Here is a 25,251-nt window from a genome sequence, read left to right on the forward strand (position 1 = left end):
CTGTGGTTAACGCAGCTGCCTAGTAATCAGGAGGTACCGGGTTCGAATACTGACCCGGCACAGATCTTCACTTGCCACCGCTGATGGCGCACGAAGTTCTGATGCAGCTGATATCGGTAATCCTTTTTCTTTCCCTTCCTTTATCCTTCTTTCCTCCTTCAAGTTACAGAAAGTGTATGTTGGTGACGCCTGTCGTGAGGCAAAACAGCTGAGGTGTAAAGCCAATGATGTAGAGCTCTCTTTGTTTCGATCACAAGATAAATATTACTTATTGTACGTAACAACAACTAGGTTCTATAAGGTTACAGTGTGCGATCAAACTGAATTTTCGGGGGAAAACACTTCGCATGCAAGGGCAGATAAACACGTAATAAATAATTTACCACTGTGTTTTCTTTCTCTGGTTTTGCGCATCTTGGCGTTTCTGTTGATTAAAAAGTCAGTATAATTTGAAAACTTAATAAACCACGGAATAATGTAGATAGAGAAGTAAAAATTGACACACATGCTTGGATTGACAGCCGGCCAGCGTGCCCGAGTGGTTCTAGGCGCTTCAGTTTGGAACCACGCGACCGCTACGGTCGCAGTTTCGAATCCTGCCTCGGGTTTGTATGTGTGTGATTTCCTTCGGTTAGTTAGGTTTAGGCAGTTCTAAGTTCTAGGGGACTTATGACCTGAGATGTTAAGTCCCATAGTGCTCAGAGCCATTTGAACCATTTTTTGAAATGACATGGGGTTTTATTAGAACAAAAGAAAAAACACCCAATATTGCTAGACGCGCGTCGTTTGGTGATGATCGTGTTCTCAGCCGCCATTTTCGTCATGCTGGGCCTCCCCAGGTCCCCAGACCTCAGTCCGTGCGATTATTGCCTTTGGGGTTACCTGAAGTCGCAAGTGTATCGTGATCGGCCTACATCTCTAGGGATGCTGAAAGACAACATCCGACGCCAATGCCTTACCATACCTCCAGACATGCTTTACAGTGCTGTTCACAACATTATTCCTCGACTACAGCTATTGTTGAGAAATGATGGTGGACATATTGAGCATTTCCTGCAAAGAACATCTTTGCTTTGTCTTACTTTGTTATGCTAATTATTGCTATTCTGATCAGATGAAGCGCCATCTGTCGGACATTTTTTGAACTTTTGTATTTTTTTGGTTCTAATAAAACCCCATGTCATTCCAAGCATGTGTGTCAATTTGTACCTCTCTATCTACATTATTCCGTGATTTATTCAGTTTTCAAATTTATACTGACTTTTTGATCACCCGGTATACCGCTGGACCTTGAGCGCAAAATGGAGGTAAATGGAACTATCAATACTAAACTAGCGTAGAGCTCGGGCTACACTACAGATCAGCCTGTCATGACAACGAACATTCCGCCTACGAGACGAAATTATTAATAATATTCCAGAGTTAGGAGAGGAGATGGTGGGCCGAGAAAGGGGGAGAAAGACACGGACTGAGAGGGAGGGAAGGGAGGAGATGGACAGAGGGATGAGGAAGGAGGAAATGGACTAATAGAAGACTGGAATACATACATAACTGGGTAACACCAAGTACTTAGCTAGTATGTCAATAAATGAAACGCCTGTACGCGGCAAAAGTAGAAAATCGAGAAAGGGTCAACCATATACCGCCAGTAATTCGTGTAACCGTAAAAAAGAGTCTTATTTCATACGAAATCACTAACAGCATTTCAATGTAGAAGGCGCTAGTGGCCTATACGTACGTTTATATATACACTGTGTGAGCAAAAGTATCCGGACACCCCCAAAAATTACGTTTTTCATATTAGGTGCATTGTGCTGCCACCTACTGCCAGGTACTCCATCTCAGCGACCTCTGCAGTCATTAGACATCGTGAGAGAGCAGAATGGGGCGCTCCGCGGAACTGACTGACTTCGAACGTGGTCAGGTGATTGGATGTCACTTGTGTCATACGTCCGTACGCGAGATTTCCACACTCCGAAACATCCATAGGTCTACTTTCCGATGTGATAGTGAAGTGGAAACGTGAAGGGACATGTCTAGCACAAAACCGTACAGGCCGACCTCGTCTGTTGACTGACGGAGACTGCCGACAGTTGAAGAGGGTCGTAATGTGTAACAGGCAGAGATCTACCCAGACCATCACACAGAAATTCCAAACTGGATCAGGATCCACTGCAAGTACTATGACAATTAGGCGGGAGGTGACAAAACTTGAATTTCATGGTCGAGCGGCTGCTCATAAGCCACACATCACGCCGGTAAATGCCATACGACCCCTCGTTTGGACATTGGACGATTGAACAGTGGAAAAACGTTGTGCGGAGTGACAAATCACGGTACACAATGTGCTGATCCGATGGCAGGGTGTGTGTATGGCGAATTCCCGGTGAACGCCATCTGCCAGCGTGTGTAGTGCCAACAGCAAAATTCGGAAGCGATGGTGTTGTGGTGTGGTCGTGTTTTTTATGTAGGGGGCTTGCACTCCTTGTTGTTTTGCGTGGCACTATCACAGCACAGGTCTACATTGATGTTTTAAGCACCTTCTTGCTTCTCACTATTGAAGAGCAATTCGGGGATGGCAACTGCATTTTTCAACACGATCGAGCAACTGTTCATAATACATGGCCTGTGGCGCGCAGTGGTTACACGACAATAACATCCCTGTAATGGACTGACCTGCACAGAGTCCTGACCTGAGTCCTACAGAACACCTTTGGGATGTTTCGGAACGCCGACTTCGTGCCAGGCCTCACCGACCGACATCGATACCTCTCCTCAGTGCAGCACTCCGTGTAGAATGGGCTGTCATTCCCAAAGAAACCTTCCAGCACCTGATTGAACGTATGCCTGCGAGAGTGGAAGCTGTCATCAAGGCTAAGGGTGGGACAATACCAAATTGAATTCCAGCATTACCGATGGAAGGTACCACGAGCTTGTAAGTCATTTTGAGCCAGGTGTCCGGATACTTTTGATCACATAGTGTATCTCAATGACAGAGACGTCAATATACGGAAAAAGTAGAATGTGGAGCAAGGGTATTCCACAAAATGCGATTAATTCGTATGTTAGTAGCATAGAGACGTATTTAGATAACTGCTGTCCTTTGGCTGCTTCCATATTGACACAAACACACATTTCCAACATCTGTACCGCGAACAAGCGCAGCATGTGGTTGGCCACTTGTAAAGTTTAGCCTCGGCTTTCGCCTTAAGTAACTTGTAAAATCACGGAAAACCTAAATCTTGTTGACGGGACTAGAATTTGAGCTACCGTCCACTCGAATGCGATTCCAGTGTCTCATTACAACGCCGCCGGCCTGAGTGACCGAGCGGTTCTAGGCGCTACAGTCTGGAACCGCCCGACCGCTGCGGTCGCAGGTTCAAATCCTGCCTCGGGCATGGATGTGTGTGATGTCCTTAGGTTAGTAAGGTTTAAGTAGTTCTAAATTCTAGGGGACTGATGACCTCAGAAGTTAAGTCCCATAGTGCTCAGAGCCAACTACTACGCCACCTCGCTCAGTGTTAACAATGTAAACGAACCATTTAATACTGTGTCTCATCGTTAACATCTGTGTATACTCTCTATTATGAACCCCTCCTAGTTCAGCAAATTTATATTTTATATTGTTTGATTTGGGTAATGCCTTGAATTCATGTTAAATATTTTTAATCAATTCATTGACCGTGTCGCCTCTTTTCATGGGCAAGGAAATCATAAAGAACAACTTATATTCACTTCTGGTGTTTTGTTAAATTCTGGGAATGTAAAATTCTGGGAATGTAAAATTCTGGTTTAACTAAAAATCATAGAAATCACTGAAGTAGTATCCTTTTCACCTATTTATTGTAGCTTCGAGAGCGAAAATTTAACGCGGCTGCGAGCATGCGCTCTTCATACGACGGTAGGTAGGTTTTATAATGGAATTTCTTTTATTTCTGCGAATGATCATAAAACGTTTAGTCCTTAGACTAACGGTTTCGGTCACGGATGGCCATCTTCAGATCTGCAGTAAAACATCGCAAATAGATTTTACTGTAATTGATTTCCGCCGGCCGCGGTGGTCATGCGGTTCTAGGCGCTCAGTCCGGAACCGCGCGACTGCTACGGTCGCAGGTTCGAATCCTGCCTCGGGCATGGATGTGTGTGATGTCCTTAGGTTAGTTAGGTTTAATAAGTTCTAGGCGACTGATGACCTCAGAAGTTAAGTCGCATAGTGTTCAGAGCCATTTGAACCATTTTTTGTTTTCAAGTTTTTAATAATTTTGAAGCGGTTAACAACAGGAACCTCTGCTCAAAACCCAATATTTACGCAGGGGGTTCCGATACTGTGATTGTTGAAATACGTATGATTTATGACATCATAGTCCCTACACGGGGAGATAGCGTCACATGTCGCTGCTGGCTAGTTTATTCTGTTCCTTTCCACTTCCCACACGGCACAAATTTTTGATTTGTGTCGCATCTATATTGTGTTCGTAACTGGTAGGACAAGGTAGTATGAAATAATTTTTTTTGAAAAATTCGGAAATCAAAATGTATAGTGAAAGATCACCACCTCAAAAAGGGCTCGAACTATTTGGTTGATTTCTTTTCCATTATTTTTTGTAATGTTCGTAATTGTCGATGGTAATGATGGACTTGGTATTAAAAAAATAAAATAATTTTCTCGTTCAGTTTGACAGTCATATACCGGGTGATCAAAAAGTCAGTATAAATTTGAAAAATTAATAAACCACGGAATAATGTAGATAGAGAGGTAAAAATTGACCTACATGCTTGGAATGACATGGGGTTTTATTAGAACAAAAAAAAAACAAAGTGCACAAAATGTCCGATAGATGGCGTTGGACAGCAGGTAACTGCTACCGTGACCGGTGAGATGTACACCGATATGTTACAGAATCGCATCAACCCCAGACTGGCTGATAAGCACCTGCTGGAACGTACGAGTTTATGCAGGATCGCGCTCCACCCCATACTGCTAGACGCGTGAAAGATCTCTTGCGCGCGTCGTTTGGTGACGATCGTGTGCTCAGCCGCCACTTTCCCAGGTCCCCAGACCTGAGTCCGTGCGATTATTGGCTTTGGGGTTACCTGAAGTCGCAAGTGTATCGTGATCGACCAACATCTCTAGGGATGCTGAAAGACAACATCCGACGCCAATGTCTCACCATAACTCCGGACATGCTTTACAGTGCTATTCACAACATTATTCCTCGACTACAGCTATTGTTGAGGAATTATGGTGGACATATTGAGCATTTCCTGTAAAGAACATCATCTTTGCTTTATCTTACTTTGTTATGCTAAGTATTGCTATTCTGATCAGATGAAGTGCCATCTGTCGGACATTTTTGAACTTTTGTACTTTTTTTTTTTTGTTCTAATAATACCCCATGTCATTTCAAGCATGTGCGTCAATTTGTACCTCTCTATCGACATTATTCCGTGATTTATTCAGTTTTCAAATTTATGCTGACTTTTTGATCACCCTGTACATACCACACAAATACACGTGTAATGTATAAACGGGAAAACTTGTTACCGAGATTCTCGAAAAGTTCTTGACCGATTTACTACGAATTTTTACACGACTGTCTAACAAACTTTCGGACATAGGCTGTACATTTTTGTAATAAGTAAAGGGGAAACGTAGTGACCACAAATCTCGAGAAGTTCTTGACCGATTTACTTCCAATTTTTACATGATGTTTTAATGAACACTTGGATGGACATACGCTATATTTTTTGTAATATATATATATATATATATATATATATATATATATAGAGAGAGAGAGAGAGAGAGAGAGAGAGAGAGAGAGAGAGAGAGTGAGGGGGGGGGGGGGGAGGGGGACAGATAGAGGGGAGAGGAAGTTATGCACAGAGAGCTGGGGGAGAGAGAGGGGTGATGAGAAGATGGACAGAGAGAAGGGGAACAAGGTTTTAGGATGTATATGCAACAACCATACATTTTTAGCCATTGCGTAGCATTGCCGGGTTTGCTAGTTTTAAATAATCGTAGTAGCATATTTCTTGTAAACAGCTGACATGTAGCGAGACAATACTTAAAGTAACAATACCCAAGAGTTCGTACGTTTAATACACTTGCCGTACCTGCAAATACATATACCGCTGCCAGGCCATGTAAACACAAGACGAGCGGCGGCGCCACAGTCTTGTTGATCGACATGCAACCGCTGCAGCGTCGCCGGAAGGAAGTAGTTGCGAAGTTCTGCGCGAGATATCGCGAGTTCCCGCTTGCTGAGCGGCTTCCTTCCCGCCAGACACTGTAGTACGCTCGGTGAAGGCAGATTAGCATGGTACTCACAGCTGTTGGTCTTGGTCGGCAGGGCACGACGACATCATCTTACGGCACCAACCAGCACACAGTCGTCAACGTGAGCGACCTCAAAGGCGCCGCCTGCAATGGCAACGCCGCCAAGACGACGCAGCAGCAACAGGCACCGCCTCCCGCCTACAACAGGTGAGTCAAATAACAAATATTATACGCTTATGCAAGTGGTAATCCCGCTATTTATCTTCAGCTAGAAGATCCTGTCTTTATCTGTCCAGTACTTGTAGAGACGACAGAAATTATTATGCTGTTTGTGAGTGCCTTACATGTTAGAGCCTTTTTTTCCATTCTTGGCTTTATTTACAAACTAGCTGAGAAACCTGGCATTGACCGGGTATTTTTTTTGCCAATTTATTAGAAATGGAAACCAAAACTGAGCTGTTCGTAGTGTAATATTGAAGACTTTCTATTTCTGTTTTCGTGAAATCACCCTTGAATTATGAAACAGTCGTACAAAGAAATCTGCAAAGCTTACAAATGTGTAAGTACACCTGCTTCGCGTGTCTACAATGCGATTTTGTAAACGTCTATACGGCAACGCCTCTTCATAACTCTTATAGTTGGCTATTGTTTTCGCCTACAGCCGTTGGCGATTAGCTGTTGGAAGCTGTCAAAAGCGCGGTCATGTTTCAGGGATTTCCTTAAGTGGCCTGTGTTGTAGGAGTGTCTTAAATAGTAAAGAACGAATGAATTAAAACTTCATGCATGAAGCGGCAGTTTTTCACGCATCTCAAATCTCAGGAACTATGATAGGTAGGTGGTTCTTATCGGACAGATTCTTGTCAGACAGTAAGGAATACATGTACACTGACAATTTCTGCCCAGTGGACGGATCGTATCAAGCATTAAAATGGCTAATATGTGTAGTCAAACTTTCCACAGAAACAGCTGGTCACTGTAGAGACAGTACACTGCAGACCAACTCACACCGCCTCATAAGCATGAGATGCATGAAACTTCATTATACGGACAACCGCGGACGTTTACATTTAGCGTTGCGACTGGATTTTCTTGTGAAAAGCCTTAATGTGAAACCTCCACCTTTACGAACAGGAAGGCGACTTTCTTAGTAATGTAACACCAACGGGTCTGGAAACTGTAACGAATAGGTATGAATATCGAAAGAGATTTCAGTTAACTCTACATCAGATATTTTTCAGCATAACTTGTTGATTTGGAGTTAACCGTACCTGACTGAAACATGCTTTCCTCTCTGTCAGAGTGCTCTGCAGTTCTTTACTCGAGGAAACGCCATGGCTTTGAGGCGGGAGACAATGTTAAGACTTCGCATCCATGGAAAACGAAGACAGCGTTGTTAAACGTAATTCTTTGGACTCTACCAGACAGTTCAGGCAGAGCAGAATGAATTTTAGCTTTGACTACGGATTCAGAGGTCCGGTTTCAGTTTTTGTCGCCCTCTTTAACTTCCAACGAAAGTTAGCAAAATTAAAATTTGCTCCGTGGTTGGAAGCCCACTTTAACTATAGGTTCCGATGTAAAGGTGTAGGTGTAGAATGGCAAGGGCATACACATTAAACAGCAAAATGTCTAGTAAATCACTGTGGTATTTAAACCAACCTTCGGGTTGGCAGTTTTCTTTCCTGCCCAAATACTTCAATTTTGATTCAGTTAGCCGAGATCCAAAGGGAATCATTAACCATTGATCGTGTCTCGCTTTTTCTTTTTAAATATTTCTTGAGGCAAACATGATCGTGTGATTTTATTGTCCCGTGGTGTGGAATTAGCTGACAACGTAATTACTACGGGACTTTCTACAAGAGGTATATTTTAAATCGGCCGCCAGATTTTTGTTGCATACGTTGGAAAATCATTAATATTTTCCGTCCTGTTTCAAACACATGGGAATTCAGCTGTGAAAATAACAATTGTTAAATCGATAGTTAAAGGCACGTAATCAGACACTTCACATTGTACCTGATACAGTAGTGTAGATATGTACTTTTCGCCTCTCACAGCTAGAGTAACATAAAATAAACATTTTCCTTATTTTTGATAGAACAGAATTCTAACACGTGGGTCCACCCCTAAGCGTTGAGCGGCAACACATTGCTTTCCGCTAAAAACAGTCATTAGACAGTGTCTTTGGGACTAGTGTAGCAGGGGATACAAGCCGTCGGCTTTGGACAATGACGTCACAAGTGGCCAATCGAGAAGCGATTCTTCTTAGTGTTGTAGCTCCCTTCAGTGGCTGTTAAGTGTTTTTTGGCTTTTTTAAAAAAATCTCAAGAGATAGAATAAACAGATCCACTTTATTAAGCAATCAGTAAAAAAACGAAACTGAAACATAACAGCAAAAGCGAAAATGGTAAACTGCTCTCTGGCGACTTGTGACGTCATTGTCCAAAGCCGACGGGTTGTATCCCCTGCTACACTAGACCCGTGTCTTTAACTTACAATCGCTGTTCTCGATTTCTAGGAAGCACCACCCTTACTTCAGGATCACTGAAGTCAGAGGCACGCATCCCCTCCCTCCCTCCTACGTTTTAGTTCTCCTCATACGGTTGAGGTTGAAAGAGGTAGATATATAATCTCTTCAATTAACTGTATGTTAGAGACGTCCAGTCCACATTCACGCAAATAAATGCCATCAGAGGTAACAATAAATAAAATAATCTTAGGAAGGCTTCTGTTGTTAAGAAGATGCTGCACTTGACACAATTCATTCTAGGTATCTTAACATGTCAGGAACCAGTCACCAGTCACCAGTCACACGTCTTGCGTTTAAAGTTCTGCTTGTAATGAGTTCACAGAAAAAGAATTTTCACGTTGTGAACTACAATGGATCACTTCCGGTCATCTCGTACGCTATTATAAAGGAACTCATTATCTGAATATATTACTGCTAGCTTCGGAAACGCAGAAGCGCGACAGTTTACACAGCCTACCTACACGTAGGATGTGCAGTCTTAAGTTCGAATATCCGTCAATTTAAACAATTACGATAGTGAGGTGGTGGAGTGGTACAATGCTGAATTCTTGTTGAAAAGTGTGGTGCAAAGTCCCGGCCGACCGTCCAGATTTAGATTTTCCATGACCACTTAAAGCGGAAACTTGGTTTGGTCGCATTGAAAGCGTATGGTTTTCTTCCCCAGCCCGCACTTTTGCTCTACCTCTAATAACTTCGTCGTCGACGGGACACAAAGCCCCAATCTCACATCGTTCCTTCGGAATTCTACTGGCTTCCATAACAAGCATGTGACAGGTGTAGTGTTCGGGATGCATAATGCCAGACTTACATTAAGTAGCTCAGCAACCATTATAAACGTCTAACCTGCATAGTGTTCGAAAATCCATATGCTGTGGTTCAAAGTACTGTTTACTTCAGATGCTAGTTTTTATTGAAGAATTCTACGTTTTTTATCTAGACGCGTGCACGCCAGGAAGCATCAGCGAACTTGTTTTCTCCAAGAAAAGTTGTTCCCTAGGAAGTGATCATGTATAAAGTGATTCAAAATCTTTGCATCGAACGTCTATGGGTGATAGATCACATCATATGAACCACCTTTTCTTTTTCGTTAATGCTCCTTGTTGACTGGGTGCCTTTTAATAATGGTTATGCCCCTGAGATGTCAGGGAGTAGGCTCTCTGCAGCATGCATATCCTATGTGTATTTCCTACGGAAATCCCGTGTGGCTAGCGCCTCCCGTCGGGTAGACGGGCCGCCTAGTGCAAGTCTTTCGTGCTGACGCCACTTCGGCGACTTGCGTGTCGATGGGGATGAAAGAATGATAAGGACAACACATCCAGTGCCTGAGTGATGATCTCCGACCCAGCCAGGGGAATCGAACCCGGGCCGTTAGGTATGACATTCCGTCGCGCTGACCACTCAGCTACCAGGGGCGGACTGTATTTTCTATAATCCAGTAGTTTCCTTCGTGGGAGAGGGGCTCATGATTGGTTTCTAAAATACTTTCTCGCATAGTCAGTCTCAAGGTTTCCTTGCGGAAAATCACTAGCAATTTACTGCCGTAGACAGTACGCAGCTGCAGCACACTCGGTTAGTATACGTTGCTACTTCCGTGAAATCTCGTCCCAGGACCAGCAAAGTCAATAAAAAGGGCGGGTAGCATGCATCACTGGGAAGTGTTGGTAAACAATAATTTGCTAAACTGCTACTCCTGTTCATGCTAAATGATTTATTTATTAATAGTTTTCTCCATTCTCAAGAATCTCGTTTTCTTTTGCAAGTATTTTTCTACTTTCTACTTTCTTGCTATCCTTAATTTTCCTTTTTGTCACCTTCATCTGCCTTGTTTCCCACACACCTCATCCTCAAATTCATCCTTGTTCTACGTATATCATTTACGTCGTCATTCTCTCTGTTCACTTATGTTGACTCTGGTTATTTGTTCACCTTCTCCCTCACCTTCCCCCTTACCTGCCTACTGCCCTTCAGTACATATTGCTGTCAATTTTCTAATCTTACCTAATTCGTTTTTGTCCCTTTTACTGCAGATGTTCTTCAAACTTTGAATGTCACTTCCTCTAGTAGTCCTTTCTCCATACTTTGTGGTACTTCTCCAGTTCTCTCTTTACCAGAAATGTATTCTATCTATCTTCCAATATGTGAAACATACAGGGCCTACATCATACATTAATTCAAATTAGCTGTTGGTTTGTTACAGTATCAGCAGCAAGGAAGCAGAAGCTGCAGGATATGGAGCTAGTACAGGCATCTTCGCTGTGGGGGATGCTTTGTCACGGAAGGCGAGTGCAGCGCAGCAAGAGTACAAACCACATTTAGAGCGTGATGTCGAAAAGCCTATCACGTAAGTATCTCTGTAGCATACGTGTTTTGTCTTGACTTCTGTTAATTGTATTTTATATAATTATCCCCATAAAGATGCAGCAATGCAGTGGTGATACTGGTACCTCACACTTAACATACCTTTTCTGGCCTGATTCTGTTAACAGAAACATGGAGACGTTGCTGCATCTACTGAAGGGCAGCCTAGGAACAGGCATCTTGGCAATGCCAAATGCCTTCATGCATGCAGGATATGCCGTGGGTATAGTTGGAACATTTATCATTGGAGTGCTGTGCACCTACTGTATCCATCTCCTGGTGAAGGCACAATATGAGCTCTGCAGGCGGCGCCGTATACCCAGCCTAGGCTATCAGGAAACTGCAATGGCTGCTTTTGAGGAGGGACCTTGCTTCCTTCGACCTCTAGCTCCATACACTGGGTAAGACAGCTGTGCCACAGTTACTCACCATTTCATACTTAAAGGCGGATTTTAAGACAAAAGTGACCTCATGGAAAATTGCTGCAAGCATCCAGAAGCACTTCATTGAATTTTCCATTATTTTTATAGTGCTTGAGTTCTTTGTGTTCAAAGCTGCTTCTCTCTGGATTCATTGAAAGTGCAACTGCTGCTATTCAGTTTGTCATGGAATGGGTGAGCAGGCAGTTCAGTTTTAGCATTCATTTCTTTTGCCCCAGTTACAGGAATTTCCCAATCTTTCTCAATAGCTACATGCTTTTCATCTTTTTAGAAGAAAACTAACTCACATTAGTATGTATGTTCCTCTTACACAATCTAAAACGAAACAGTCTACGTCCAATGATCAAGTATAGTGTTTGAATATTTTCAGAGTATGTTAAATATTGTGCAGCCCCATAGTGTTGTCTGAAATTTGCCATTATTCAGCTGGGCATCATTGCATTATCCTTCACTTCTCCATGTTTCGTGAGCTTTGGTCAGGTGACCAAAGGCCAGAACACTTTCCGTCTACTGAAATTAGATCGGCAATACATAATTTTAATTTAGTCAGATGACGTACTAGATGCAGTTAAACAAGAGATATATTGCTAGTGCAAACATTGAAAGCTTCCAGCATTATTTAGTTCTCCTTGCCTGTCCTTCCTTGGGATATGCGTGTGTGTGTGTGTGTAAAATTTGATTGGTATGTCAAAACACTACAGGTTTTTTTTAATAGGTTATATAGATATCTGTTCATACAATTAATAAGTATGTGATTAATTCATTTCTCACATTTATTTCTGGATGTTAACTCACTGCCTCATTTCCCATTTGTCATAGAATATTGTCAATTAAATATCAAGAATTTGTTGACAATAGTTAATATCTATAGAACCTGGATTATAGTCAAATTGCTCATTACATATTTCACTTCTGAAAACACATTTTTAACATTATATCTTCATTTACACACTTAAGATTTTGTGCTAGTCTTCATAATGTTTTATAAATTTTTCTCAGAAAAAAATCAACCTTCAAAAAGTTAATGTGCAAGTAGAATCAAGAAAGAAATGTTATTTGTATATCATCTTGGAAAGGATGTTCACAAAATGTATAAGACTACGTACCACGAGACTAACACACTAGCATACAAAAACACCACTATACCTCTTACACAACCCTGCTTTTACATTCACCATCTCATAGCACTGTGTGATTTCATTGACCTCAGAAATATTACCAGTTGTCTATATACAGGAAAGGTTAAGATTTCTTTAATATGAACACATTTCTTACCAGATCGGCACCTCTGAATCAAAATATCCTTATGGTAGTTACTAACAGGACACTCTCACTCTGTTTGAACAATTGCATCTGGGGATTTCAAATTTGCTGCCTGTTACACAGATCATCCTAAATTCACTCATAAAAATAAGCAAATCTATCTTTGGCAGTAAGTGTATTCACAAGAGTGTGACTCCTAAGATCCATGAAGAGAATTCTGCAATGGCTTGTTGTGGACTTCACATAATATTCTTAACGCACTCTGCTACAATACATCTTATAGGTTCACAGCAAATGCACATTACTGTTCCCATAGTGTCTGCATTGGAAATACAGCTTCCAGAAGTTACCCACACTTAATTTGTAGGCAAGTATGTGTTTTGTGAACTATGATAAACAAGAGGCCTCAGCTGATCATTTGTAGCTAATTCACAGATATCTTGTGCAGACATAGTAGCTATTCTGATTGATACTGCCCTAATATGCAAACAGGTCTGTGAAATTCTCATCTGTTGGTTTTTTACTATATATTATATAATTTCTCATTTGCTGAAATTTTTTTTACATACATCTGTCTTCAGTATTCTGACTGGTTAGAGTTGCATCATGATTCTCTGTGCCAAGTTCTTCATCTTGCAGAAGGCCTCAAATTTCTTCTGTATCTCCAGCTAGTACCATGAAAGTTACTGACTGATGCATTAGAACATGTTCCATCACAGTGGCCATTATTCTTGTTAGTGTTTCCCACAAATTACTTTCCTTGTTAATTCTGTGGTAACTCTCCCCTCCCCTCCCCTTCTAGTTTATTGTACCAGCCAACTTACTTTCAGACTACCTTCTGTAACACCACATTTTTACTATTTGATTTTTTTATTTTCCTAGTTTTCTTAAAGTCCATTATTCACTTCCATACAACTGCTGTATTCCAAGAATAGATCACTACTAATTTATTGCAGAAACGAAACCTCTATTTGATATTGCTGAATTCTTTCGATCAGGAGTAGTTGCTTTGCATGTGGTACTCTGCTCTTTATTTCCACCTCTCTTCATATTTTGTGTGTTGTGTTGCTACCTTGTCTGTGATGCAGTCTGAAATTTTGACAAGTTGATTGAAAATCTTATTTCTACAACTCTTCATTCCTGTTGCTATTGCTTAAACTGTATTCTCAGCTCAGCAGACCATTCATTTTATTCAACAGGTCCTATAATTGTAGCACACTTTCACTGAAAATATCAATGACGTCAGCAGATCTTACTATTGGTATATTTTAACCCTGCATTGTAATGCCACTTCCAAAAATTTCGGTTAATTCTTTCATTGCTTCTTCAATACACATATTGTGTATTAACTCTCATTCTCTATAGCTTATACTTATTCTAAAAATCACAATTTCATGCAACATTTTACACTGACACACACTTTTTCATTGTTGACGAATCCTACAAAGTTTTTTTTTTCCCCTCCAAGTCTTGTCCCCTTTGTCAAGTACAACATCAAAACTGAATCTTGTGTCTTGAAGTTTTCTAACATAACACGGATTGCCATCTGATAGATATCCAGTTTTCTTTCCAACTCTTCTATTATTCTTGTGACCAACTTGCATACATTATGTATCAGTTATATTGTGTGACAGTTCTCACATTTATCTGTCCTTCTGTTACTGATATAGTGAGGATCATATTTCTCCAAAAGTCTGATGGGGTGTCTCCTATATCATACATTCTACACAGTAATTTGATTAATCATTTGGTTGTTCCAATTCTTCCAGAAATTCCAAAGGAATATGTCCGTATCAACTTCGCTTTTCATGATTAGGAATCTTTCAAAGTCTGAAAACTTCAGCTGCAATGTGTATCTACATATCTTTCATTCAAACTGTAGACTGTAAATCACCTAGATACCACATCTTGAATGTTAAATGTCTACAAAACATATAGGATATTATAAGGCTCCAACAATCTTCAGACAGTATCAAAAAAACTCTGTAATGCTATCATCAAGTTTACATACCAGACACAGTGTCCAAATCTCGTGTAGATGAGAGTAGACTTACTTGTCTGTTGTATAACCTAGGTGTTCAGAGTTACCATGTTCTGTTGTCATTTGTTTAAAGTTTAAAATCACAAAATATTCATATTTATGCATACTTAATATCAAAATGTACTTAACTTGGAATGCTTTGTAATCTTCAATGAAAATTGTTTTAAAATTTTTGAATTAATAAAGTAACAATATTTTTGTTCAATTTCAAAAACAATTTCATTTTTCTAACAGTCTGTAATTTTTGCAGGCACATTGTGAATATCTTCTTGCTGATCTACCAGCTGGGAACTTGTTGTGTGTATGTTGTATTTGTCAGCAGTAATATAAAATCAGTAAGTATAACAATATTAATGAGAAGTTTTCATTCTCTTTAATGTCGTATCAACAACAATATCAATTTTAATAAATACTTTGTAAATAATTCATCATTGATAATATTGACTAGTAGGAACATAATTACTTTCATTGAAGTCTCCAATAGTGGTCTGGGAAGGACCATCTTTCCAAGATAAAGTGAATAATAGTCCACTACTTATCCTTACATCAGGGCTTTAGCACTATTTATGTGATTAATGTAGTACGTAATCTTCTAATTCGGATATATTATTATTATAGGTGGTTGATGAATACTACAGTGGGCTGGATTTAAGGATGTACATGCTGATTTTGCTGCTGCCATTGATATTGATCAACATGGTTCGCAACCTGAAACTTCTGGCACCATTCACAACACTAGCCAATTTACTCACTCTGATAGGCTTTGGCATCACACTGTATTACCTGGTCAACAGTGCTCCTACACTTGCAGACAAGGAGCCTTTTGGGACTCTTAAGGGTTTACCCCTCTTCTTTGGAACTGTGCTTTTTGCATTAGAAGCAATAGGTGTTGTAAGTATCTAACACACTACATAAAAATAGGTTCAATGTGACTCATTAAGCTAAGTGATCAGTGATATTAAAGAATAAATGCAGGCCTTAAATAAGAGTAACTTCTGAAGTATGGTGCTAATTCATATTCACACAAATTTTGAATCTAACATGAAATAATTTCTAATGCAAAACCCCTATGCCACAAGTGAATATATAATTAAACAGGAGGCATGTGTGGGCTATTACAGAAAGTTTTAGTTCATTGTTAAATATGTTTTATTTGTAAGATAAGTAGTGATAGACAAACGTTAATTTTAATAACTTTATGCAGCAATACATTCAGTGAAAAAGGCTTAACTGGGGCTACATTATCTCATCAGATAATTAGAAGCAAAAAACTTCATTTCAAGTTATTAAAGTTCTTCAAGATTTTGTTTCTTGATACTAAAACTACACAGTCATAAGTCAGTTTTATCACTCTTGTGTATTTAATTCTACAAAATATTTTTAAAATTGTTGCAGATTCTGCCTTTGGAGAACAGCATGAAAACACCAAAGAGTTTTGGTGGATCACTGGGTGTACTTAATAGAGCCATGGTTGTCATCATAACTTTGTATATTGGAATTGGATTTTTTGGTTACATGAAATATGGCAGTGGTGTGAAAGGGAGCATAACACTTAACCTCCCTAATGAAGAGATGTAAGTGTCTAGAAGTTATGCAGGTGTATCTTAAACTTAAAGTTAAATACTATTTTGTCTAATAATAAGAGCAGCATTAGATCTGTGACTGTGTCTGCTAAAATATCTTGGGACAAATTACATTATTTGGGATCTATTCCTAATCTGAATTAATTGCCATTAATTTGAGCCCTCACTAATAAAGGCATGCTCACGAGAGTTGTGGATTTGGGGATACATAAGTAGGTGTTTGCTGTCCGAGGTTGCATCTCCACAGCTTAATTTGCTTAAATGAAGCGATATTTAAAAAACTTTGTTGGGGGTTGTGTGTGGGCACTGTAAAAAAGAAAATGGTTGCAAATGCCAAGAAATAGTCTCAGATTTGGTATGGATCAAGAATGGAAACAACTCCAGAAAGTTGGAGATTAGTGCTTCAGTATCGAGGAAAATCACACACTGAAATTTGGTGCTGGGAATTTAAGGTAACTCTGCATACCTGGAGTGGTGAAGCTGCTGAATGAAGAACTGAGTAGGCCAGTCTAGAGACAGTGGCACTGCAAGAGATGAGATGGCTTGGAGCAGGATGCACTAATCAGATCTACAGCTACTTCTGTAGTGGAAATAAGGTAAACAACAGCTAGAAGTTGCCTTTGCAGTAACCAATAGAATAAGAGGTATTACCATTGACTTTACAGCTGTAAATGAAAGAACTAGCTATTCATGAAAGAACAAGAATGCAAAAACTGCAGGAGAAGAGATGCAGACCAGAAAATATACACAGATCTACTGAAATAAGATTACATTATGGGCAGATACTCAATTGAAATTCAAAACAGGTTTGCTGCCCTGGAAGAAGAGGGAGATTATGTAGACAGACTATGGTCCTAGCTCAAAATTGAAGTTGGGCATGCTAAAATGTTATAGCTGACAAACAAGATGAAAGAATACCATTGGGATACATGGAGGCAGATAGAGCAAAATTCTTCAAACAGAAAAGTGAGAGCATGTAAACTGCAAGATGTCATTTGCAGAAGAGGATTGAACAGTAGACAATACAAGTGACTTTCACAAGACAGTCATATTCTTCAAGAAAGGATATTATGCAAGGGTTGATACATTCAAAGATCAAAGAGGACAAATGATAGCAGACCAAATGAAAACTATGGAGGAATGGAAAATCTATTTTGAAAATCTGAATGTGGATGGCACAATCAACAGTGGTGTGACAGCAGCATGGCAGTAATAGTGTGTAGTAATGTTACAGGGTAAACTGCAAATGGGTAATGCAGCAACCCTCTGGCCTATGCAGATGATGCAGCTTCATAACACAGGATGAGCAAGATCTGGTTTATATGGCCAGTGTGTTAATGGAAGAGCCAATGAGAGCAGGCCTGAAGATGAATATGAATAAGACCAAAAGTGGTGAGGAGAGAGGATGATGACAGACCTCTGGATGTAGCTGGTAAATCTTTGAAATGGTAATAGTTCAAATATTTTGGGGCAAAACTTGGTGAAAGGGATTAGATAGACCAGGAAATGGTGGCAGTAATCCATGCAGGAAACAGACCTTTAGAGGTCCACAAAGATTAGGCTCTACAGGACAGTGACATAACTTGTTATCCTATACAGAGCAGAGACCTTGACTGTGACACAACAGATAGAAAGAAAATCCCTGACATTTGAGAATGCTATTCTGAGACCGATGTCTGGGGCAATGAAGGATGGAGATGACTGGAGAAAAAGTAAAAACCACAAATTGCAGCAGTTGTACATAGCACTGGACTTTGTGGCTGTGATTAGAGAAGACTGAAGTGACTTCTACAGAGCATGTAATGCATCAAAAGGCCAGATCACCAGACACGTAGTGGAAGAAGACATCAGAGGCCTGATATAAACTACTTCAAATCAATGCACTGAACAAGTATCTTGCTGCATCAGTGTTCCCACCTTCACTCTAAGCGAAACCAGTGCAGCATCCAAATGATATTAAGTCCTTACCTTGATTCAGGTGCACCATTCATTTAAAAATGGGTATAAAAGCAATGTTTAGTAGACATACGAAGAGGTTACATTTCTACAATAATATTAAGCTTCATCCTTATTCATAATTTTCCAGTCACATCTGATTTTGGGATTCTCACTGTATTTCCCTTCTCATACAGAGGTACAGAGATAAGGAATACTTAGCACTTAAAGTTTGATACTTCTCCATCAATGTACAGAAAACTGGCTAATATAAATTCTTAGCTTATGATGAAAAAAACATAAGTTTTTCTTCCTTAAACAAAATCACTTTCTTGACAATCACTTGCTAAATAGTCTTTGAAAATAATATAGGCCTTTACAGATGAATTGTTTGGATACAGCTCTTCTGGAATATGGCAATATATGCTTGTGGCTAAAAACTTTAATAATGTAACTTTGGCACAGATGCATGCTTTTGAATCTCTTGTTTTAGTTCCCCCCTTAATAAATTTCACTAGAAGTACAGAAAGAATAACTCACTGTAAACTAACCCTGGATTAAATTTTGTTTCCAGACTTGCACAGTGTGTGAAGATAATGTTGGCTATCTCAATTTTTATAACTCACAGCTTACAGAACTATGTGGCCATAGATATAACATGGAATGGCTACTTGAGTGAAAAGCTTGAGAAACATCCTCATAAAGTTATTTTTGAATACCTTGTTCGTGTTTGCCTGGTCATTGTCACATGTAAGTATAAATGTCTTTAACAGCATATTGTAGACTAAATGCAAAACAGTCAATGTACAATTACACTAATGGTTGAACAAAATGTCACACAGAAACTATCCATACTCAAGAGTTTAACTTTTGACCGGGGGAGGGTGAGGAAGGGAGGAAAATGCAGTAAGTTGATAATTGTGTGATAGCATCAATGCAAATAGGGGAGGGTGCTCAGTGGAAATGTGATAATCAGCAGCAGTTAGACAAATTATAAGCCATCTGGTGGTGAGAGCCAAGCATATTCATTAAAATGTTACTGCATGTGGAGTCATGAGGTGCGCTGATATTGAATAGAGAAACTAAAAATACCTTGCTTGTTTAGTAGAAGCAAACAAGTGTTGTTTTTAGGATGTATCCTGCCACAAATCATAATATTGTACTATAATAACTTCTGCCTGCAACTGTTCTTTGTAAAAGGTTCATGCATATCACTTCAATACAGAATTCAAATACAGATACCATAACTTCATTGTTAGGTCATTACTACAACTATCTACATCAAACATGTTACTATTACATAACATATGACATTTGAATTAATAAATTCATTCATCATATACTGGATTGCCAACTGGCCAGTCATGGAAGTAGATGTATGAAATGAAATGGCTTTCCATTGGTGGCTCTCGGTATATTTTCTCTCTCTCTCTCTCTCTCTCTCTCTCTCTCTCTCTCTCTCTCTCTCTCCCTCTCTCTCTCTCCCTCTCTCCCCCCCCCCTCTCCCCCTCTGTCTGTCTGTCTGTGTTCTCTGTCTCTGTGTGTGTGTGTGTGTGTGTGTGTGTGTGTGTGTGTGTGTGTGTGTGTGTGTGTGTGTTTTTTTGTTTGTTTGTTTTAGTGTTATATCTGTTATTAAAGTGATAAAAATTGTTCTTTTTTGCAGTCCTGTTGGCTGTTGCAATTCCAAATCTGGAGCTGTTTATATCTCTGTTTGGTGCCCTCTGTCTGTCAGCACTTGGAATTGCTTTCCCTGCAATAATACAAAGCTGTACATTTTGGAACAAAGAAACCACTCAACTCAAGTTCATCTTAATGGTTATGAAGAACAGTTTCCTAGTCCTGTTTGCAGCACTGGGTCTTATTGTTGGAACATATATATCAATTTCAGATATAATTAAGGAGTTCAGCTAAGATAGTATTGCAATAAGTCCTACAAACTTGTTGGGACACCAGTTTTAGGCTTCCAAAGTTTGGAGGGATGAGCACCATTGTTCATAACTTCTTTCTTGTAATCCTGATACTGCCAGAAATTCTGTTGCCCCTAAACATTGCTGTTACATTACAAACTCCTATAGAGCTGTAGTATGTTTTATCTGAGCACATTTAGATGCAGTACCAGTTCTCAAATAAGAATGGAGGGGAAAAAAGGCAGCAGTTGAAGGATGTAAAATAATGGAAAGCTCTGTTCAGAGGTGTTACAAAACACTGCAGGAGCTCTAGTCTCAACTATTGATCAGTTAGGGCAGTATTACTGGACCATGATATTATTGCACTTAGTCTGCCATGGCAAGAAACATGCGATGACAATACAATAAAGTCTAGTGGTGACTAATGAAAGTGAATCATACTGAGTGATTTAAAGACCTTTGTGCATATCATATAAAGTGGTTCAGCATGTCCTCATGAAATATGAGAATCCACAATAAGCCAAATGAAGTGCCCTCACTTCCATGTGCAATAATATTGTGGTCTACTAATAAAACTGGTTGGCATTTTAGTTGCCTGTAGCATGGCTACATGAAAATGATTGAAAACTGTTGATTACCACAATTGCAAGAGTAGGAAAGTTTTTGCTAAAGTTAATGTGGAAAAATTTCTGAAACAATGTTGAACAATACTAATTAGTTACCTGTCATTCTTCAGCAACAGTTACTACTGTAACTGCAACAGATTTATGCAGTAAAAATACTCTGAACAAAGAGGGCTAGGGAGGGGAGGAGTGGGGAAGGGTAGAGAGAAGAAAAGCTTGATACAAAATATTTATCATCATAGCCTTCAAAATTTAAATCTCACTGAGTACATAGTCCAAACTTTGTTTTACTCCTGACTAGTTCATAAATAGTGATGTGCCATTTGTGTACGATAGAATGTTAGGATATAAATGTAAGCAGTTTACTGTGAAATAATTTTTACCAGAAATGATGAAATTAATTGTAAATGCTGTGGAAGTGATTTCTGTTGATGTTGCTAAAAGTTCAAGCAGTCTCTGGAAATAATGTTCACTCAAATGAAAGGAATTAGTGTTCGTTAGTGTAGTGGAAAAGAGCTTTCCATTGTTAACAAAAAAATGGAAGCTGTGATAGGAATAAATGTTAGCTGATAACATTACCACAACAAAGTAGCACAATAAAAAGTACATCCGGTGCAGAATGCAAAAATAGCATCATATGTAAAATGTCCATAATATTTGACAAAATGGAATAAATTGTTCTTGTATAGGAGTTCTAGGTACAGTGCAGCCACTTTTAAGAATTACCTGCTTTTTCCTAAGATAAATGCTCTATGAATGCCCTAAAACATTTTTTAGAGCTGAAAGAAAATGTCTACCAGGTCATAAATTCAAGTCGCAAAATAAATTTCAAGTACAGCAAGAGTTAAGATAGTTAATTTACTTTGAATTTTCCTAAAATTTAACAGTGTGGGTATTTTTGGGCACATCCAGTTGCAAATAACTTCGTGATAATTTGCGTAGTTTTCCAGACAAAAATCATTGGTCACAAATAGTTCAAACTAAGGTGACATAACTATTTTCCAGAAATGGAAATCAATCTGTTTTCAAATCACAATAATGTTAATGGTGCTCAGTTGTAGATGTGAAAATTTTGTATATTAGTGTATATCTTGTAAATAATGTTTTGTTATTTATTAATGTGCTGTGCTACTTTCTAAGTAACTATATTTAAAAATAAGGCATTTTAAAATTGTATAAAGTGTTAAGAAAGACTGAAAATGTTTTTCTCAATTCCACTGTGCCTCATTCTCAAAACTGTTGAAATCAGCTGTGAAAGCACTACATAATGCAAGGAGCATCAGTTCACCGAAGATGACTGATAAATCTCAACACAGCTCTGACCCTTCAGAGACTTACTTTCAACTTTTTAGCATGTTAACAGTTGGTCTTACAATGGCGGCTATATTTTTTAAGAAATAATGTTGTTAATTATCTATTTTCACATGGCGTTAGTATTACAGCCTACATTGTTCAAACATCAAGAATCTGAACTGTTATTCTGAGGCAAAGATGACTCATTGTGGTAAACATTAAAATTTTATATGTGATTGCAGGCTTTATCAGCATATTTCAGCTATGAAATCTTCACGGGTTATCAGCTGAGTGGCGTTGTCTTCTAGTCGCAACATTTCAATGGACTACATATTAGACATCTTCAGGTGAAGATGACCTTCGCCAGAAAATGATGGATACGTAATCCATTGAAACGTTGCAACTAGAAGACGCCACTCGGCTGATAACCCATGAAAATTTCATAATTAAAATTTTAGCATGCCTCCATAATTCACTGCAACTATTTAGCAACTGAAAGTAAATGTGATATTTTATTTCTGTGTGGTTAATGTGATAAGAAATGAATCTGTGCAATTATCTTTAATAAGTTGTGTTAAGACTTTTCATCATATCGGAACTGTTCATTGCTACCATAAATGTAGGTAATTCATCATTTGAGGCACATAAATTATTACTGGTGATCAGATTTTGATGAAATTTTTGCAGCAAATCAAGCCCACCACCTTAAGAGGCTTATCCCAGTTCCTAGATCTATATACTAAGTTTCTAACAATTAGAGCTTGAAATTATGTAAACATTGCTTTCAAAATAAGAAAGTGACTTCAGTTGGGAGTTGTGGAAGCCTGTGGAATAATATGGCCAAAAGAAATATCAGCAGCATGCCTACACACAGATACAATTGGCATATGCAGCCTCCCTTCCACAAATATATTTTACACTGCACTGATACTGTTAAACAGTAACATCCGTTGCATCACTCAGTGGTTACATTTGTGCTCACAAAGGGCACAATATTAGAGCTTACATGGACAACAGAACTGTTGGCCAGCAACAGTGCAGTATTGCTGGGAAGTCTTTATCATACATACACTTTCTTATTTTGACTGAGATGGTGGAATGTTTGGTTGTTTCATAAGAATAGTGCTTCAGTTCCATGCATATTTGGCCATTAAATGAAGTAGCTGTTACATATTTATATTCTATTTTTATACGAGATTTTTGTGTATAAAAATAGATGACCAATTTGTAATATTAATAAACTACACTCAGTGTTTTATATTAAAATACGTGAGTGTTGTACCTGCAAAATCTAGTGAAATATCTTCAAATTATTTACTTTTGCATTCACTCATACTGTAGCTTCATGGCTGAGGTCATGTCACCATTTTTATATTAAACTGCCAAAGTGATATTAATTTATTTCAGAGGCTTTGTCAGTAAATCTAATGGTTTCCACTTCAAACAGTTCTGTTCAGTTTATACCAACATGTTCTTTACATTAAGGACTGCTATTCTTACATAAAAAGGTCTTCTGTAAGCAAAACATACCTGATACAACCTTAGAAAATCTGGTTTTAGTCTGTTATATATATTTTTAACTTGTATAAATGTCACCAACCCCAAATCTTGAAATATCAGTCATAGACACTGTGAGAATTACTAAAGAAAATCATGTTGATGTTACTAGAACAACACACGTACATTGGCATTATCTCCACAAATCTGAGTCATTTTTCAGTGTGCTGTTAATTATCTGCGAAGTATTAATTTCCTTGTTGTGATGTAAATAAATGTTTTCATAAGAAATGAAAATTAAAATAATTTATGAAAGATACCATTTGTTCTTGGCATCTGTTTTAGATCCAGCCAGTTTACACAATACAAAAATAAATATTTTCAATGAAAATATTTTTGAAAATTTAATTGGGAAGATAAACAAAAGCAAGTCAAGTGGGGCAAGAGGAAACCTCCATAAAGGCTAAGTACATGTGCACGCTGTAGGAACTAATATCTCCTTCTGGCAGAAGAATTGAAGGGAAAGGAGAAGCAGTGAAGGAAAATAACTGGGGGTGTTTAGGAAATCAGCAGTTCTGAAGAGTCTCACTGAACCCCAGGTTAGGGGAGACTTACTGGATGGTATGAGGAAAGACGAACTCTCCCCATTTCCTAAATCCTTCCAAGCCTTTCCCTTCATCCCTTTACCTTCATCCCTTTACTTCAGCCCTTCTCCCAGGAGCCACCACTGGCTTTCAAAGCTTTCACATTTACTTAACCTTCAAAGGCAACAGTAGAACCATACTGATCAAAGTGGCACACTCATCATTTCAAGAAAACTAGGGAAATGCATTTGTTTTTTTAAGGAAACATTTATGGTGCAATACTTAACAATACGTTAGAATCAATGTTTTATTGAAATCTTTTTATTAGAAGACATGAAGTTTGGTTTCTACAAAACACCTGCATCACTTTGATACAAATAAATTACATTTGTTTCACGTCAACACACTGCTCTAAGAAGGTAATCAAACTTAATCATCTCCAAATCCAGAGGATAGCATGTTTTCATTACTCCTTAATCTTCTGGGTGCATTTGGAATTGATAGAATGGATGATTAACTGAGCAGGTATGTAATTTTGAAGGCTTAGCAGAAACACCTGCAAATCTGTTTAATTAAGTTTGAGGTCAATCAGTGTAATATGCAAGGCTTGAATCCTTGAAATTAATTTTCTGTATTTGTGATATCTTTGTATCCTCTCCTAAAAGAGTTTGACGAACTTTGTAGTGATGTGATAAGTTTTCAAAGTCCAGAAACTTGTCTGTCATGTCTTGGTGTAGGAAAAGTTCACACTTCTGACAGCCACAAACAAGGCCAATCCATGCCTGATGTGTGAAGATTTCTATCAGCTTCTTTTTCTCTCAACTTATGAAAGAGAAAACTGTCATTTCTTAAGTATGGCCATTCATGAATGAGTACACAATATTTTTGAGATGGCAAAATTTTTCGACCAGGAACATAAA

At 38.8% G+C, this 25,251-nt stretch overlaps 1 protein-coding gene across 4 annotated transcripts in view; it reads left to right on the forward strand.

The window, feature by feature from the left end:
- LOC124612514 (proton-coupled amino acid transporter-like protein CG1139) overlaps window positions 1–24,066 on the forward strand; it is a 945,634-nt gene extending 921,568 nt beyond the window's left edge. For all 4 annotated transcript variants that reach the window (XM_047140764.1, XM_047140766.1, XM_047140767.1 and 1 more), the window contains 8 exons: window positions 6,354–6,487; window positions 11,005–11,148; window positions 11,294–11,566; window positions 15,160–15,244; window positions 15,528–15,800; window positions 16,305–16,483; window positions 19,002–19,177; window positions 20,091–24,066. In XM_047140764.1, coding sequence (XP_046996720.1) covers window positions 6,354–6,487; window positions 11,005–11,148; window positions 11,294–11,566; window positions 15,160–15,244; window positions 15,528–15,800; window positions 16,305–16,483; window positions 19,002–19,177; window positions 20,091–20,338 — 1,512 coding nt within the window. In that variant the 3' untranslated portion in view covers window positions 20,339–24,066. The remainder of the gene's footprint in view (window positions 1–6,353; window positions 6,488–11,004; window positions 11,149–11,293; window positions 11,567–15,159; window positions 15,245–15,527; window positions 15,801–16,304; window positions 16,484–19,001; window positions 19,178–20,090) is intronic.
- Window positions 24,067–25,251: the final 1,185 nt, after the last annotated feature.

This window comes from Schistocerca americana, chromosome 4 (assembly GCF_021461395.2).
Source record: "Schistocerca americana isolate TAMUIC-IGC-003095 chromosome 4, iqSchAmer2.1, whole genome shotgun sequence".
Lineage (NCBI taxonomy): Eukaryota > Metazoa > Arthropoda > Insecta > Orthoptera > Acrididae > Schistocerca > Schistocerca americana.